A 19,759-nucleotide genomic window follows, 5' to 3' on the forward strand; every position below is an offset into this window, starting at 1 on the left:
ATAAGTAAAGTCAATTTCACTTCACTGCTCTTGGAAAGAGTAGTTTCACCAAGAGAAGGTATTTAAACCTTTGTGAAATCTAAGACTTCCCTGTGCCACTGCACTGAAGGTGCTGTGTGTCGCAATGTAAAGATGATGCCTTTGGAGTTGTCAGACTCCAAAGTTAAAAAACACGAGTCCAAATCACTATAAAAATCCATGAGAGGGTGAGAAAAAGGGCTCACTCTCTCCAGGTTAGAGTGAAAGTCCTAAAGGCCAGCAAAAGAGCTGGTGGTCTCTAAGGTAGAAGGGAATTGGCACATTTCTGAGACTTCTCCCCAACAGTCTTCACCTACAATACCACCACAAAGTGCTGCCCTTGGAAACAGTTTATCCAAGAGAAGGCATTTAAACTTTTGGGTAATCTGAAAGACTTACCTGTGCCACTGCACTGAAGGTGCAGTGTGAAAATGAAAAAGATGATGCCTATGGAGTTTGTCCCACTCCACAACAACCAAAAGAAAGTGTTCAAAATCACATTAAAATACAGGAGAGGAGGCAATATGGCTGCCTGATTCAACGGCTCCCTTGTGTGGCCCCGGGAAAACAGAGGAGTCACCCCGAAATAGTCCTCCAGACCCTGGCAAACCGCGAAATTCGAGTGTCAGAACCCACCGGTCCTTCGCTGGAGATCCAGGCCCCCCCCCCCCCCCCAGGCCTGAGATACACCTCCGCACGTGGCGAAGCCGCCCCTCCCCCCCGGAGCGGCTCACCAGCTTCAACAGAGGCGGCTCCCGTGGAGCCTCATCGGCTTGAGGAAGGAGGAGTTCGGCACCCCGCTGGGGCCGCACCTACGAAGCGGGCTAATCAGGAGCCCCTCCAGCCACGCTCAGCTCTGAGGGACACAACAGGCGGGAACCGGGGGTGGGGGGTGGGGGGGTTGGTTGGTCCCCCGCGGGACTCTGCTCTGTCCTGGGTGAGGCCCCCTCCTGGCGACCTGGATCGGAGTGGGGGGCGTTTGGGCAGATTTGACTTTGAGGGTCCAGACCCACACCGCCCAGCAGCAACCCAGTACACTTGAGCCCTCCTGGCCCTACTACCACCTCGGGCTGACGCGGGAGCGCCCCTGGGGGCCCCCAATCCCATTCTCCTGTCCCACACACCGCCCACTGGAATCAGGGGCTTGGGGTTGCCTGCCCAGGTGCCGCAGAGGACACCAGACTGGCCCTTAAGCACTCCAGCCCTTCTGTCCCTACCACCATCTCGGGACAACGCAAAAGCGCCCGGGGGCCCCCGCCCGCCTCTTCTGTCCCCCACACCGCCCACTGGAACCAGGGGCTTGGGACTGCCTGCCCAGGCGCCACAGAGGACACCAGACTGGCCCTTAGGCACTCCGGGCCCCCACACGCAACAGTGGCTGGAGGGACCCTGGGCAGACTCCCATCAGCAGAGACATCATTGGGGCTAGGAGGCAGCCCACAGGCAACCACTAGGTGCTACTGCCCCCCCTTTTTTCACCATAAGGAGCAGGTCCAGGTGAATTAAAGTACAATAAGGCACCCTAGGAGGCAGAGATCCCCTGGCTCCTGCATATTGGGACCCCCCCCGGTGACCCACAGCCGAGAGTGTGCCCAGGACGCCGTCGGCAAAGATCCTTAGAGCACTGACAAGACAGTGCATAGCACCAGGGCCACAATGAGATACTAAGGGAAGTGCCTCTCCGACCCCCAAGGTGTGTGCGTGGAGGTGACGCAGCTACATATCGGGGAAGACAGCCGGCTGCGAGGCAGCAATATAGACCCTGATGGTGGTGAGAAGCCACGTAACACCCGAGGAAGCCGGGAACGCATAGGGGGAACAGCGCCACATGAGTTGGAAAGAAACTCTAGCCAAATATCAATTTATGCCAGGTCACTCAGACATGGAGACTAAACCCCCCCCCCCCCCCCCCATCCTTCCAAATGCCCCAACCACTCCGGACCTACAAGCCATCCAGGGCAGTATTCAAACAATCCTGGATGAAATAAGAGGGATGTGGTCTGATATGGGGGCTAAACTGGCCGACCTCACCACAAAGGTTTCAACATTAGAGGACCGAATCGAGGGGGCCGAAAACAACCAAGCCTCCACCGACCTCTGAGGCACAGACTGAGGCTAGATTTAAGGAGATGCGATGCCGCAAGGAGGACCTCCGCCTGGTGGGAGTCAATGATATGGAAAACCGCGAGAGGAGAAATAACCTACGGATCTTCGGCCTGGTTGAAGCTGACGGAGAGACTCAGGAAGGTCTGGAAGGAAAGTTACAGGACATCAGGATTGTCCTTGGAATTGACTCTGGGGAAACGGTTTTGATTGACGGGACCCACCGAGCAGTACTGGTGAGGTTCCACTACTACAGGGACAAGGCTTGGAAAGGGCAAAGACTATGAAGGATATCCAATACGGGAACTCAAGAGTGACAATTTTTCAGAACCTCAGCACTTACACTGCAGATGAGGAAAAAATGCGGGCCCATCACCAGATGGCTGCAGGGCAAGGATGTCCGCTACCGCTGGGGACACCCATTCTGCCTAGCTTTCGAGTGGCTGGGCGAGAGGTACCAACTGGTAACGGAGGAAGATATCCTGAGAGCCATGGAGGACCTGGTGGGGGCCCCAAGCACATCCCAGGATCGAAGTGGAGACAGGGGAGATCACAACCGTGCCCCACAGGGCCCCGCCCTAACCCAGGGGAAGCTTAAGGTTAAGGGGGCACAGAAATTCCGGAAAACCCGACACCCTTCCACGGACAACCCACATGAGCACGCTTAGAACACTATGAAAAGCTTCACTGTAACAAAGTTGTTCCTGCGGTTACTTTGAGGTCCTAACGATCACAGAGGGATGGGGGGTGATTGAAATTGAAATTAAGGTTGTTTCACAAGTTGCCACTGTTGGCCAATGGTTTTGTTTGATGGGGGCGGAGGGGAGAGTGCAAAGCCACATGATGGGAAACAAAAGGAGTAATACAGTTTGAAGTTCACAGGCCTCACACCCCCAAGGTCCAAAGGACACCATGGGGCTGGCAGGAAATACGGCCCTAGCAAGGGGCTCAAAATGAGGGGGTTGAACAGCCGTTGTGTGGCTTAGGTGGTGCGGGGGGAGGAGGGGGCTCCCCGATGACCCCGAAAGTAACTGATATCAGGGGTCACCTTGGAGACAAAGACGGGAAGATGAGTTCGGTTGTCAGAGAAATTCCCGGGGCCAGGGTAGTAACCCTGGCGGTTCGTCGACTAACTCCGGGGCGAGTTGGGTGAAGGAGACGAACGCCTTGTTAGATGGGAAAGGGGGTAGGGATAGGGAGTGAGGGGAAAGGTTAAGGGCTGAGGGGAACACCACATCATGGGACAGGGAGCAACGGGAGGACATGGACCTGGGGGACCACACTGTCCTCCCAATGGACATGGGCAACGACGACCATGGTTCAAGGTAGAGTAGGCACGCTCAACGTAAAGGGCCTGAACTCTCAGAACAAACGCTCCCTCACAAGCAATATGTTCAGCAAGCAGAAACTACTTGTTCTCTTCCTGCAGGAAACACTATAGGAGGGGAGCGGAGTCAACGATTAAGGGGAAGGAAATGGGCAGAAACTTCTGGGCCTCACATAAGTCTTCCAAAAAGGAGGGGGGGGAGCATTCTCTTGGGTAAATCAATGCATTTTACAGAAGTGGAGACGAAAAGGGGCTTTGGGGGTAGATTTCTTGGCATAAAAGGGTTTTCTAAGGGGAGGCGAATTACTTTGGCCACCATATATGCGCCCAATACTGGCCAGGTCAAATTCATCCACAAGGTACTTCAGGTTATGGACGAATGGGCCGAGGAGGCAATGCTACTAGGAGGAGACTTTAACCTCATCACGGATCCCCGGCTAGACTGGTGGACGGCTAAGGGGATGGCGACAAGGGAACCCACGAAGGAAAACCTCGCATTGACGTCTGGCGAAAGTGTCACCCGGGGGGTACACCTTCTCCCCCCCCCCCACACCAAACGTACACTAGAATTGACCTATTGCTGGTGTCAGAGGAGGGAGGGGTGATAAGCGGCCCATCGGTTGAGTCCGTCACCTGGTCAGATCACGATCTATTGGTCATGGACTGGCAATTACAAGAAGCAACAAAGTCTTATAGATGGTGTTATAATGACACCCTCCTGAGAGACCAGGTATTCAAAGAATTCCTCCGAAAGGAGATTGAAGCCTATTTTATAACAAATGACACAGGGGAAACGCCAATGACTGTCTGGGAGGCAGCCAAGGCCACTTTCAGGGGCCTCCTCATAGCAGAAGGCTCTAGACGAAAGAGGGAAAGGGCCCTAATTGAATCCGGACTACAGGGAGACCTGCAAGCTTTGAGGGCACAACTCACCAAGGGAGACACGGATCGGGCAACCCTCCTGGGGGAAATGAGAGAAGAGGCAAGCCCTACATAGAGTCTTAATTGGTGAAGTGGTTAAAAAAATGAGGTATATCAAGCAGAGATATTATGAAAAAGGAAACCGAGTTGGGACCCTTTTGGCGCATAGGCTGAGGGGGAACAGGGCTGACAGACGGGTGGAGGGTATCAAAGAGGGGGAAGGGAATTTCCAAACCAAAACGGAGCATGTAATATGGTCTTTTGCGGGGTATTAGCAAAAACTATATACCAAACCGGAGGGGGGTGGGGGGTCCGCAGACGAGCTGCGGGAATATCTAGAGTATCATCCTCTCCCTCAGCTCACGGAATTAGAGAGAGAGACATAGCTGAGGAGGAGGTGGAGCAGGCCATCAAGCGATTGAAAGTGAGTTAAGACCCCGAGGGGAGATGGATACACCGCTGATTTCTTTAAACAATTTCAAGCGGTTTTGCTACAGCCAATGACCAAGTTGTTTAACCAGATTAGAAACCCGGAGACCATCCCACCAACATTTCTACAAGCCCTGATCACGGTTATACCAAAGGCAGGCAAGGACCCCACAAGAATGTGGATCTTATAGACCCATTTCACTTTTAAACGTGGATGCAAAAATATTTACCAGAATCCTGGCCATGCGTCTGCAGAGGTACCTCCCCAGATTGATCCACCCAGACCAATTGGGTTTCATACTCAATAGGCAGGGTGCCGATAGTATGCGCAAAACCTTACACATACTGAGCTCGAGGGAGGTTAGAAAGGAGGGTGCTCTTCTCCTGTCCTTGGATGCAGAGAAGGCATTCGACAGGGTGGTCTTTTATGGGGGCGGGGGGTCATGTCGTCTCTGGGGATGGGGCCGAGGTGGCGAGGGTGGCTCTCCGCCCTTTACTCCAATCCCTCAGCAAGGGTGGTAGTCAATGGCGGGGAATCGGCGGTGTTCCCACTGGAGAGGGGTACCAGGCAGGGGTGTCCTTTGTCTCCTCTCATCTATGCACTAGTGATGGAGCCCTGGGCCATAGCGATCAGGGGGAATGAGAAGATTTAAAGGTATCAAGATGGAGGACATGCACTGCAAGGTGAGCCTATTTGCAGAAGAAGTGCTGCTCTACCTCTCTAACCCCTCCCAGTCAGTTCCTGAACTTATGAGTAGTCCAGAACAATACGGGGCCTCGCGGGCTACAGGGTTAACCTGGGTAAGTCTGTTTCATTCGTGGCAGGGCAGCTCAATGAAGTGGACAGACAATATGTCGCGGACCTTCCGTTCTGCAGCCGGGAGGAGGGCTTTTGTCATTTGGGGATCCAGATATCGCCTAATTTAACAGACCTCTTTACGGCCAACTACCTACCCCTGTGGTCCAAGATTAAATGAGATATGGAAAGATGGGCAAAATATGATTTATTCTGGATGGCCCGACTTAACTCAATTAAAATGGTGATACTCCCCAAATTCCTTTCCCTGTTCCAGATGCCCCCAACCCAGGTACCAAGGCCGTTCCTTCTTGAGATCAGACGCGCCCTCCTGCGCTATCTCTGGGCGGGGAGGTCACACAGAATTGCCTAGGACGTACTCACAAGGCCTAAGGATGAGAGGTTAATTTCCCAGACCTAGACACATACTACAAGGCAGCCCAACTGAGAATCTTGATTGACGACTTCACACAGGGCACAAAGAAACAATGGGTAGCTTTGGATAAACTCTTTTCTCTGGTTACTCTTGAGGAATGGATGTGGGTCACCAAGAGACGCATCCTAAGGAGTATCCTGAACCATCCGGTTTTGTGGGTCTTATGGTCCATATGGAAAGAGGGGGGTTATTTTAGATGGCTCACGACATGGCCTTCGCCTCTGAGCTGCATCTGGGCTCCTCCACTGATGGATGGGATCGACGAGCCTCTAGCTTTTCAGAAATGGTACGAGGCGGGCCGGAGCAGAGCGGGACAGCTTTGGGTGGACGGTACGTTCATCTCCCTCGGAGACCTCAAGGACCTCCTGGGCCTGGGTGACCTCTCTCCATTCAGATTCTTGCAACTCAAAGGGGCTCTCACCAAAAGTAAGTGGGAGGATACACTTAGGAGGGATTTAGAAGACTTTGAAAAACTCCTGATCACGCATAAAGGTTCCAAAGGTGTAATATCCAGGCTTTATGGCCTCCTATTGCTGTCCACCCCGAGGGATCCCCCCTCGGCCCAGGTAAAGTGGATAAAAGACTTGGGTGCACCCATTACTGATAGGAGGTGGACCAAGATGTGTAGACAAGCCAACCGCTCCACAGCTGCACCCCAGTATCACCACCAGGCCTTGAAATTAATCCATAGATGGCACTACCCACCGCAGAGAATAGCCATAATGAGAAAGGGTTATGACCCACATTGTTGGAAGTGCCACACTGAGCGGGGCGACTATGTGCACATGTGCTGGAAATGTCGGGTGGCACAAACCTATTGGAATGAGGTCCTATCCTGGACAAAGGGAGTGGATGGTATTGATAGAACCCCATCCCCATGGTTGGTCCTGTTCGGTATTGAGGTGGAGGAAGGCCCGAAAGTGACATGACCATATGTTACAGGTCATGCTGGTGGCAGCCAGATGTTGGGCTCAGAAATGGAAGCCCCCCCCCAACCTCCTGGGGAAAAGGATTGGGTGATTAAACTTCACATGACATGGAGTTCCTTACTCACTTGATTGACGAATCTAAGACCAATATTGAGGGTGTGTGGCTCCCTTTCTTCGACAAATATGGGAGGGACATTTTAGAGCCACCACGTGAGTGGAGGACGGTACTCACTGAACGCCACCCTCAAGGATTGGAGGAGCCCAATGAGGATGACGATTTGGCCCAGGGGCCCTGGGCCCTACGTTTCGAGCGTTTACACTAGAACTGCCCACCGTTTCTAATACATTTTATTTTACTGTGTTGGACCCTTGCCGTACCGGTTGCTCTATGAACCATGACGGGGGGTAGGGGGTGACTGTAGGGGGTACAGGTTGTGTACACACTTTGAACTTATTTCTGAGGATCTATGATTGTCTTCGTAATGTCATAACCTAAATGTTTCAATAAATTCAATTTTAAAAAAAAATACAGGAGAGTGTGGGAAAAAGGGTCTCACTAAATCCACGAAAGTTGCCCGGGGTCTCTAAGGTAGAGAGGACTTTAGCACATTTCTAAGAATTCTGCCTATCAATCACAAATCTGCATCTAATTATATTCTGAAATAATGTACTCACTGGGTAAGGCTTTCGGCATTCGAAATAGAAATGTTACTTCCCATTATATCACCAATGATCTGCCTTGACAAAGTAGCACTGGGATTTGCCTATGTGGAGATCCACTTCAACACGGAACTTAATAGTAACAAGATGAATGGTAAAAGGATCCTCCAGCTCAAAGGGTATGTTGAGGCTGGAGGGGTCAAATTCACAAATTAAGCCCTGAAAACTACACAAGTGACATATCTTGATGGTTGTGGCATTAAATGTTAATTTTGCAAATAAGGAAATGTTTTGATGTAACCAGAAAATAAAGCGGAGACAAGAAACAAAGGCACAAAAATATGACATCAAAACAAAAAGGTGATGGGTGGAAGTTTTACAATTCATCTTGCACAAATCTAACAGCGTCTGGATGTGAATTAAATAATGGCTGCCACCATTTAGGAAGAAAATATTTCTCAATATTGCTGGCCAGACAAAGTAAAATTACTTCCCAACCAGATGCATGTAGGACGTTTCAAGAATGAAAATCAGTGGAGAAATTAAACCTGGAGCCCTTCTTTTAGTGCGCTAAGACAATAATATAGGTTACAGTTGAGAAGAAAAATGGCCAAGTTCACTAAGAGGGAACAATTAGGTAAAAATCCTCAATAAAAGAATGATTATCTTAGGACCACCAATAAAGAAACTTCAATTATTAAAAGGAAAATAACATTCTAAAAAAAGTGCCATTTTCAAACTGTTGCCTTGAGGCAGAATTGTCAAAAGCTTGTGTCAAAAAGGTATAAACTTACCTCCTGCAGAAGGCGTAGTAGTAGTAGTCGTGGTGGTGGTAGTTGTAGTCACTGCTGCAGCTGCTGCTGTTGGCAGAGGCTGGGGAGTTGCAGTGCTGACTGCTTGCGGCGGCTCCACCAAGGACTGATTTTCTTGATCCCCAGGAATGCCCTATATTAAGATTATATTTATAATTACTGAAATAACCTGATGGGAACGGTTAGAAATAAGACAGTGCATATACCCTAACAAAGCCAATTTCAGCTTGTTTCACCCAGGCACAGAAGGATATATTTGGTGCAAATTACCAGCACGTTTGTCTTCATCCAGGCCATAAAGGTCCAATGCTAGCTGTGAGAAGAACAAGTCACTTTCTTACCTGGTAACGTTCTTTCGATGGGATGTTCCTCCGATGTATTCCACATTTATGACAGTAATCACCACAGCTGTGCTGCCTCGGATTTCTTTTCGGCGTAGACGTCCTGCGTCGATGAAGTCAATAACGCTGTCCTCGAGGGCCTCCATCGAGGGTCGACATCGCCAGATGTTATATCTAGGATGCACGGCACCCGTAGCCTCAGTTGTCGTTTTTTCCCAGAACATGTGGCACCAATCTCCTGCCAGTATGACAGCAGAAAGCCTTGCGTAAACGAAAGCTGCAATCGCACAAGAAATTCTGTAGAGGGGGTGCGATGTGGAATACATCGGAGGAACATCCCATCGAAAGAACGTTACCTGGTAAAAGTAACTTGTTCTTTGAGGGGGATTGTGTCCTCCGACGTATTCCACATCTATGACAGACTCGCAAAGCAGTACCAACATCTGAGGTGGGAAAAATAATTTAGAATTTTAGAAGCCCAATCAAATTGCAGAATAGAGGACCACCTTACCAAAGGCCGAATCTTGCCCATGGATGGAGTCCAGGGAATAGAGGAGACCAAATCAGAAAAGGGAAAAAACGGTGCTTGCAATCTCACAGCGGAAATTTTGAGGAGATCGCCGCCAAACTGGTCATGGAAATCGTCGGACATACATACAAAGAAACAACTAGCAACCAGAAAAGCCGATCAGGATCCTGCAGGATGACCAACTTGTAAAAGCATGTTCATTAGTGACACAGGGAAAATTCTTCATAGATATGGCCTCTTGGAACACACATGGGTTCAGTCACCTAACTGCAAAGAGTGATGTGAATCTGGGGTAATGGGATTTATTATGTTTACAGGAGACATGGTTAACACAGAAACCGGAAATGGATGGATATTCAACATTTGCCATACCAGCGAAACAGGGCCCAAAGGGTCGTCCCACAGCCGGTTTACTTACAGAAATAAGAGCAGGTAGTGGTTTGGAGGTGACTGAACAAAGGGACTCTCTCGATCAATTTCAAGTCCTAATTATATCCTGGAAATACATAGACAGTAGAAATATAGAAAAGGAAGAGCGCATATTACTAATTAACACTTACTGGAACCCAGATACAAGTGGGGACGAGTTATATCTGGAAAACCTCTTAATCATTCTAGATGAAGATGCCGAAAACCAAGCTTGCAACCATACAATAATCACAGGGGATTTCAATGCTATATGCAAGAATAATGGAAACCAACGACCATATTTACCAAACTCCGCGCCAATCCTGAAAAGAGGTAAGAACCTCGAAAAAATCTTGGGATCAAGAGACCTGCACAACCTGCATTGGTTAAGATCAGATAAAAATCTGGAGATCCCTTCCTGGCAAAGATTGGAACAATCAGGGACATTAGACCATACATTTGTGTCGAAGGAGCTGCTGGGAATGTTTTGCGATGGTAAGGACTCTAAATAGTGTCCATAATTTACAGCATACAAGATGGCCGAACCGACAAATCCCAACAGTTTCTTAACCATGATCTAGATGTGAACATCAAGGGATCCAGGTTAAAACTGACAGAGAATGCAATTAAGCAAATTTCTGAAAAGTATTCCATCATAATGGATGGGGAAGCCATTACAAAAAAAAGTCAGAAGGAACAAGTTACTTACCTGTAACTGTTGTTCTCAGCATGGGTCTGGCATGGATTCACATGCTCATGAATATTCCCTGTCAGGCCGGGAATCCTCGGTATAGAAAAAAATCAGTATCAGTTTCGTTTCTGATCTGTCTTTCTTAGTAGTAACCAATCACTGGTCTCTGGGTCATACTGCCCCCAGCCAATGACTGCCCTCTCCCTAAGCCCCGCCTCTGGCAGCCATCCTCAGATTTGGTAGCACGTAAGTGGCAGTATGACCAAGTGAAGAGCCGCAGAGGGGTAGGCGGGAGGGTTCGCATGTGAATCCATGCCAGACTCATGCTGGAGAACAACAGTTACAGGTAAGTAACTTGTTCCTTCTCCAGCATGGGGTCTGGCATGGATTCACATGCTCATGAGTAAGAGAATACATAGCAGTACACACATGCACAACCACGGGAGGTGGCAACAGGCTCAACATTAAGCATCTCTTACCTCCTCACCAGGCTCACCTTAGGCGAACAGGTTGGCAGCACTGCTTGGCCGACCCTGGACTCCTCCCTGGAGCCCCGATCGACGCAGTAGAATCTTGTGAAGGTGTGCGTCGACCTCCACGTCGCAGCCCTGCAGATGTCCAGCAGGGGCACACCAGACAGGAACGCCGTGGTAGCAGCGATCGCGCTGGTCGAATGGGCTCTCGGAGGGCCGAGCAGCGGTCGGTTTGCCAAACGGTGACAGTGCATGATGCAGCCGGAGAGCCATCTGGAAATGGAAGTCTTCGAGAGAGCCTTCGCTTGATTCACAGTCCCAAAGTTCACAAACAGCTCTGACGTCTTCCGAAAACTCTTTGTGCGGTCCACGTAGAACTTCAGCGCTCTAGCTACATCCAGCGAGTGCAAAGTCCTCTCGGCCGGCGACAATGGCGACGGGAAGAAAACTGGCAACACCAAGGGCTCGTTGAGGTGGAAGTCCGACGGCACCTTGGGCATAAAAGGAGGGGTGCGTCCTCAGCACCACCCTTGTGTCATGAAAAGTCAAGTATGGAGGCTTGCAAGATAGGGCCTGGATCTCTCCCACTCTTCGTGCGGAGGTGATGTCCACGAGGAACGCTGTCTTCCATGACAGGAACTTCAAAGGCGCTGAATGCATAGGCTCGAATGGGGCCCCCCCCATGAGCCTGGTCAGCACCACATTAAGCTCCCACGCCGGGGCAGGAGCCTTCACCGGCGGGAATGATCGGAATAGTCCCTTCATGAATTCTTTCACCAGGTGATGAGACCACAAGGACGCCCGTCCCGTAGTCCTGGTAGATCGGGAGATTGCAGCCAGATGTATTTTGATGGAGGCGTGAGCCAGTCCAGCCTTGGCCAGCGACAGTAGGTACGGCAGTACTTGAGGGGCCGTAATCCGCAGAGGGTTAATCTTCTGTGCACGGCACCAGACAGAGAACCTCTTCCATTTATGTCCGTAGCACTTGAGAGTTGAGGACGCCCTGGCCGTTGCAAGAACCTCTCTGCAGTCGGCCAGGATGTCGTACCCTCCAAACACTAGTGCTGCAGGAGCCAGGCCTGCAAGTTCAGCGACTCCGGGTTGTGGTGAAGAATGGCGCCTCCTTCTCTGGAGAGAAGGTCTGCGTCCGCCGGCAGCTTGACTGGTGTGGACGTTGACAAGTCCAGAAGGTCCGTGAACCAGATCTGTCTCGGCCACGCCGGTGCGACGAGGATCATCCTGCACCGGGACCTCTTGAGCTGGTTGATGAGCCGGAGCAGCAACGGCAGCGGAGGGCATGCATAAAGAAATAGGCCGTCCCAGGGGAACGAGAAAGCATCGCCCATGCTCCTCGGCTGGGGGAACCTGCTGACGAACCTCCGGCACTTGGAATTCGTCGCGAAGAGATCAATTTGGGGTTCGCCCCATCGTCGGAAGAGTCTATCCACTTGATCCTGGAGTAGTTCCCACTCGTGGCACGAGCGCAGCTCCCTGCTGAGTGAGTCAGCGATCGTGTTTTTTATTCCTGCCAGATGAAGAGGCACCAGAAACATCCCTTGGGCGATGGCCCAATGCACAGATCCTGGGCTTCCTTGGATAGGGCCGGGGACCTGGTTCCACCCTGCTTCCGGATGTAGAACATTGTGGTGGTGTTGTCGATGAAGATCATCACCACCTTGCCCTTGAGGGACGGAAGAAAGGACCTGAGGGCCCAGAACACTGCGCGGAGCTCCAAGATGTTGATGTGGAGTGACTTCTCCTCCGGGAGCCAAAGGCCTCTCGCGTGAAGATCTCCGGAGTGCGCTCCCCAACCTTCCAGGTAGGCGTCCGTCGTCACCGTCACCTGGTGAGCTGGGGTCCGAGTCTGTGCCCGCCGACTGATGGGAGCGGGTACCCCACCACCGGATCGCCTGCCGGACCGTCTCGTTGAGGGATCCTGTCCTCGAAGCTGCCAGTCGACTGGACCCAGCGGGCGTCTAGGAACTCTTGTAAGGGGCGCATCCGAAGCCTGCAAAGGCGCACCAGATAAATGCAGGAGGACATCATCCCGAGGAGGGACTTGATAGATCCTACCCTGGCCATGTCCGTGGCCAGCAGACGCTGCACCTTGCCCAGAATGGTCCTGATCCTTTCCTCCGACGGCGAGGCCAGCCGCGCCACTGTGTCGAGCTTGGCTGCCAGAAACAGGGCGACTTGCGACGGAACCAGGCGGGATTTTGGAAAGTTGGAAAATCCCAGGTCCGTGAGCAGCTGGACGGTCTTCGCAGTGTGCTCCACGGCAAGCTCCCTTGTCCTTGCCCGGATGAGCCAGTCATCCAGGTAGGGGTAGACGTGGATCCCCTGTAGGCGCAGCCGCGCCGCCACCGGTGCGAGGCACTTGGTGAACACCCTAGGTGCCGACTTCAATCCGAACAGGAGGGCCTTGAACTGGTAGTGCCGCCCTTGGACCATGAACCTGAGGAACTTTCGTTTTTTTTAGAATGGGGATGTGGAAGTACGCATCCTCCAAGTCCAACAATGACAGGAAATCGCCCTCCTCCAGCTGTCCCAGCACGTGCTGGAGGGTGACCATAAGGAACTTCTGTGCCTTGATGTACTTGTTCAGTCGTCGCAGGTCCAGGATGGGGCGCCATCCTCCTGTCTTCTTTTTTACGAGGAAGTACCTTGAGTAAACTCGAGCCCCGAAGCCTCTTTGGGACGAGCTTGATGGCACCCTTCTTGAGCATCGCCCTTACTTCCAACAGTAGTTGAGGGACGTGATTTTCCCTCCTGGCCACGGGTGGAACGCGAGGGCACCACTTCTGAAACTCGAGGGCGTGCCCTTGGGCCAGGGCGTCCAGCACCCAACGATCGGTGGAGATGGACTCCCGCACGCTGACGCACCTCGTCAGCCGGCCCTCCCACCGGGGTGCTTCGGCGGGGCCCCGACCCCACGGTCGCTTCAATCTTGTTTGGAGGCCGCCTTGCTCCTTGACCTTCCTGTCGACGATGACGGGTACCACCTGATTTGCCGCATCCCCTTTAGGCTTCCTGGGACGAAGATCTTGCCGCTTGGCGGTACGTGGAGGAGCCACTGCAGGATCCCTTGGAGGCACCTTGTCTGCCTCCGGAGCTCCGAAAGGACGGCCGTCGTTGTTGGAGCACTCCCAGTGTCCGGGCAGTGTCTGTCTTGATGGCCTGAAGGGACTCATCAATTGCCTTCCCAAACAGGTTGTTCCCGTCGAAGGGCATGTCCAAAACCTTGGTTTGTACGTCCTGGCGGAAATCTGTGGCCTTGAGCCATCCTCGTCGTCTCAAGCAAACGCCGTTGCCCAACTGACGGAAACCGGTGTCGGCGATGTCCGTTGCCACCGTGATGGCGTGGTCCGAAGCAATCTCACCTTCCTGTAGGTTTTCAAGGGCCTCAGCCCTTTTGGCGTCCGGAAGGAAGTCCAACAGAGGGGCGATTTTGAACCACAACTCCCTGTCGTAGCGGGCTACGATAGCCAGGGCGTTGCCCGCCTTGATAGTCATCGCTGCGGATGAGATGATCCGTCGTCCCATCGTGTCCAGCTTCCTGCCCTCGCCGTCCGGCGGGGAAGTTGATGTTGAGGCCAATGCCCACCCCAGCTTTCTTCTTTGCCGCCGCCGAGACGACCGAATCCGGGGTAGGTTGCGCCCAAAGGCACAAGGGGGCAGTGTCGGGGACCTGGTACTTCTCGTACCGGTCCCTCTTTGCCGGTGCTGTGGCAGGGTTCTTGAGGAGGGCGAGCCCCTCATCCCAGATGTCATCAAGAAGCGGTACGGTGATGACCGTCTTCCTTTTGGCCTCGGGCCGTTGGTAAAGGAACCCTTCCTTCTTCTCTTCTGGGCAGAGCTGGAAGAGCTCGGATGCCCTGGAAATCATGGTATGAAAGGATCCAATCTCATCGGGCGGGAAGGCCCGCGCAGGGGGCGACGGGGGACACGTCCCGTAGTCGCCTCCGTCGTCATCTGTACCTGTCGTAGCCATGTCCGTGCCCGTATCATCCCTGTTGGTAGTAGACCGGGGGGAAGGCAGAGCAGGCCGCAGAGGTGGGAGAGGTGGCGTAGGATGCGTCGTCGTCCTCTTATGCAGTGGACTTTCCGAAGGTCCTGGCTCCGGTTCCCCCGTCAGGTCTGGCTCAGGTACCTCCGTCGGGGGGAGGGGCAACCTTGTCCTTATCTCCGAGCATAAGGACTGAATCGCTGACAAAATGGCCGCCGAAGTGTCCTGCTGTGCCGGAAACGACGGGCGCGAGGGCTCTTGAGGAGCCTCGTCGGCGACACCGTCGCTCTCGTCACCCTCGTCGGGATCCCTCCCAATGGGCTGGGCCTCTTCCACGACTTCGATGAGCTCTTCTTCAGAGGTCGTGTCCATATCCATGATGGCCACCAGCCCCTCCCCCACCTTTTCCAACGAGGGCTTCGTGGGGGTCTTCTCAATGGGTCTGAAAGACGACTCCCTCCGTGGTGGCAGGGAGACTCTGGGTCCTGAGGTCGCCTCCACTGGTGTAGCCTCCACAGGCTGAGCCAGGGCCGCGGCGACATCCTCAATCGAGGTCTTAGCAGGGTGAATTAAGGCCATCGTCACCTTCTGTACGCCTGGGGCCTTCACCTTGGGGGGAGGGTCCGAGCATAGCTCCCCCTCTGCCGGAATATTTGAGATCGACCGGGGCCTCTCCAGAAGCTTCGCCGGGTTCTCGGACTTCCTCTTACCCGAGCCAGAGCGTTGGCTCGTGGTTGATGGTGCCGGGGAGTATGCGGCCTGCCTGGCAGCCAAGGAGCCCGACCGTTTGGCGCTCCCGGTGCCCACGGACTGGCGGTGCTTAGCCTTTTGTTGGGCCCCCATCGCCGGGGCGCCCTCACAGGACTTAGAAGACCACTCGGACTTCTTTTTCTTCTTCTCGCCTGACTGGCTCTTCCCTTCCAGCCAGTTGGCGAGAAGGAGGTGGCGATCCTTCATGGTCCGCTCCGACATGTTCCCACAAAACGCACAGTCCTTCTCCGTGTGCGTCTTGTCCTCATGGAGACAGTAGAGGCATAATGAATGCTCGTCCTCCTTGAAAACATTCTGAAGCTGGCATCCAGGGCAGGTCCTGAACAGCTTCCCGGGCGTCGAGCTTCCCTTCTCCTGGGCCATGTCCGGGCTAGGCCTCGGAACTTCTGGAATCCTCCAAAAGCGTAACTCGACGAAATCTTCACCCTTGAGGGGCGTAGAAAACTCCGAAATGGATCCCCGTTGATCGGATGTAGAAACGGTGGAGCTTGAGGCTCTATTTAACCGAAAGATCTCCTGGAAAAAGCGAGAAAACGCAGCAAAAGCTCGAGAGCTACAGCACAAGGACTCCCAACACTTGAACGTGCGGTAAAAATCTGAGGATGGCTGCCAGAGGCGGGGCTTAGGGAGAGGGCAGTCATTGGCTGGGGGCAGTATGACCCAGAGACCAGTGATTGGTTACTACTAAGAAAGAGATCAGAAATGAAACTGATACTGATTTTTTTCTATACTGAGGATTCCCGGCCTGACGGGGAATATTCATGAGCATGTGAATCTATGCCAGACCCCATGCTGGAGAAGATGGTGGACTATACACTGTTAAAAAAAATATAAAGACGGCAAATAAAATCAAAGAGACCCCAAAGAATTATCTCCATGCCTATAACCAGGAATTAGTAACAAGAAGAACCCTACGAAAATTAAAACGGATAGCAAACAGATCCGGTACAACACTGGCGCATGAAAGTTGGAAGAACGCCAATAGGAACTATAAATCCTGGATAATACAAAAAAGGCATTCCCTATAACAGGCAGACTCAGAACTAATGTTAAAAACATTATGTGGGAAACAATCAAGAGACTTTTTGACCCTAATAAAGGGCACTATGATGTCCTGTACTATCGAATTACAAAAGAGCATCAGAGAAACGAGGTGGATCTCCCATTTTTCCAACCTATATGCACCACTGCCTTTCATGGAGAGTCCCTGCTTGCGAAAAAAGATAGAGACTGAGTCTCCATGGGAGATCACAACAAAGGAAGAAGATATCCTAGCAAAAATCAAAAACTTAACTCAAGGGCCCCGGGGCCTGATGGGATCACAAACAGTGACCTAAAACAACAAGAGATAGGGCCCCCCTTCATGGAGAAAAGCTATAGTAGTCCCAATCTTTAAACGCGGAAATCGAGAAGATCCATGCCACTATCACCTAATATCCTTACTGGATGTTATTAGGAAAATATACGGCGGGCTGAAAACGGGGGCGATCCATTCCAGACAGGATTTGTAAAAAACGCAGGAACATCGACCAATATATTGATGCTGACAACAATCAAAGCCAAGGCCATGCAGACCGGTCAACCCGTATACATGGCATTTGTTGACCTGGTACAGGCGTTTGACCAGGTCAACAGGGACATATTATGGGAAAAGCTGGAAGCTATGAAGTGCCCTGCAGCTATTATGGGCCCAATTCAAACATTGTACCAGGATACATCTATTAAAGTAAGGCTCGAGCAAGATGGACTACTGTCGAGGAAAATTCCAACCTTCAGAGGGGTGAAGCAAGGTTGCCCCGTGGCCCCTGCATTATAACGCGTATATTGCTGACTATGCTGAGTATGAGAAGGAAATAAGATGCTTCCCTCCAACTATTGGTGGTGAAAAAATATCGCGCCTGTTATATGCAGACGATATCATCCTGTTGGATAACGCGCCAATAGGTCTGCAAAGACAGTTGACGAACTTGATCACATATCTGAAGTGAAACAATCTAAAGCTGAATCCAGAAAAAAACAAAATAATGGCCTGGGAAGGCAAGAAAAAGAAGAAACAAAGCAAGCAGAACTGGTTCGCGGAGGGGCTAAAATTGGAAAAAGTAAAAGACTTCAAATATCTGGGAGTCATGATGTCAATCAGTGAGTCCGAAACAACAATGCAAAACCTGCTATGGACCAAGATAAAAACTTTAACCATACAAGCAAGGATGATCGACAAAAAATACAGGAAATTTTCACTACTGGCAGTAATCAACTTTTATAAAGCAAAGGTGGTCCCTTCAATCCTTTACGGAGCAGATGCAATGTTCCTAATACCTGAAGCACTGTGGATTAAACGAGAGCTATTTCTGGAAGAATGTGCTCAATCTGGCACAATCAACACTGATGCCACTATTAAGGAGAGAACTATGTCTCGTGTCACTAAAAGCGATCCAGGAGAGAAACATGCTAATGTTATACCGAAAACTCCAGTTGGAGAATAAACCAAAACCATTTGAGCTGGTGAAGAACGAGATGACAACGGACAAGAATTATGCACTAAAAGACTGGAAGCTGAGAAATATGAAGTTATTGAGAGATCTAGAGGTCTCGCAAGAGACACTTGAAATAAACCCAGTCAAAATATCAAAAAAACTCTTTGAAGCAGACTGGATCAGGACAGAGGACATAGCGCGAGCATATAAGTTGATGAAAGCCTTCCCAACGGTCCCGAAAAAACTATACGACAGAAGTTACTTGAAAAAGTTCCCGGATAAAAGTTTGGCCAGAACATCTGAGATTTCGGCTAAACCAACTACAAACTAACGAAATTCAATTCATAAGGAAATTGTTATCACATAACAAATGGAGATACTGCAAATCAGAGGAGACAGTAGAAACTAGCCGACATCTTTTACTCGAATGTGAAGGTATCAGTACATCGAGATCAGTCTATCTAGGGAAAATAATGCAATCGTTTACCACACTGACTGAGAATAATTGGTGGCAGGCCTTTAACGAAGGAGAAAATACTAAAAATGTGATTGCGGTGGCATCCTTCTTCGAAAATATTAAGCTGACAACGAAGTAAAGGGAACAGGAGGAACTTCTTTGTGGTCTAATGTGTGAAAAAACCTCATCGAAGGAGAAGACTTCATATGTGAAAATGTCTGAGCACGTCTTATAAAAACCGTAATCAAAACAAAAACGTGAACATTGTGAAGCGGACTAAGGGATTAAATAAATAATGGAAAGAAGTGCGACAACACAACCTGGTTAAAGATTTTTAGTACAACTAGGTTTACGTAAGGAACTTAATAGGTCAGGCTGCAATAACATCGGAAATGGTCAAAATGGAGGACCTGGCAGGGACTTTCCTTTTGCTTTTTTAGGAATACTTAATGTTGAAGGGGATCTTAATGGAACTTTACGGATATATTGGACCGTTTTTTTATTTTACCTTTGAAAAAATTGTTTGTACAATTGAATCAAATAAAAAAAAAATATAGTGTTTTACAAACGTATGGACAGAGGCCCATGTGGCTGCTTCACAAATATTACGAATGGTAACACCAATCTGCAGAGCAGTAGAGGCAGCCACACCCCTAGTAGAATGAGCCACTAAGCCTACTGGAGGGTCCTTACCGGCCAAATGGTAACATTCACAGATCGTCAAAATGATTCATCTGGACAAGTTCTGCTTGGAAACAGCTTGACCTAAACGCCTTCCAGCGTATCCTACAAAGAGCTGATTGTTCAATCTGACCAGGGACAACCGTGAGATAGAAACTCAAAGCTCTCCTAGGATCCAACCTATGGAGCCTCGCCTCTTCCTTACCAGGATGCGGAGGAGGATAGAACGCCGGAAGAATTACCTTCTGGCACAAGTGAAATTCCGACAACCTTCAGAAGAAAAGGACAAACCCTAAGGACAACCCTGTCCTTATGGAACACTGTGAAAGGTGGTTTGGCGGAAAGTGCCTGCAACTCACTCACTCTGCGAGAGGAAGTAACCGCAACTAAAAATGCAGTCTTAAATGCCAACAATCTCAATGGACAAGAATGTAAGGGCTCAAACAGGAAAGCGGACAGTGGAAACACATTGCTTAGCCCTTTTAGAAACTGAGAAA

At 50.8% G+C, this 19,759-nt stretch overlaps 1 protein-coding gene across 2 annotated transcripts in view; it reads right to left on the reverse strand.

The window, feature by feature from the left end:
- Window positions 1-19,759, reverse strand: part of RAD23B (RAD23 homolog B, nucleotide excision repair protein) — a 452,986-nt gene that overhangs the window by 116,581 nt on the left and 316,646 nt on the right. For both annotated transcript variants that reach the window (XM_069630819.1, XM_069630820.1), the window contains exon 7: window positions 8,414-8,564. In XM_069630819.1, coding sequence (XP_069486920.1) covers window positions 8,414-8,564 — 151 coding nt within the window. The remainder of the gene's footprint in view (window positions 1-8,413; window positions 8,565-19,759) is intronic.

The sequence above is a fragment of the Ambystoma mexicanum genome, chromosome 6q (assembly GCF_040938575.1).
Source record: "Ambystoma mexicanum isolate Mex_15411 chromosome 6q, UKY_AmexF1_1, whole genome shotgun sequence".
Lineage (NCBI taxonomy): Eukaryota > Metazoa > Chordata > Amphibia > Caudata > Ambystomatidae > Ambystoma > Ambystoma mexicanum.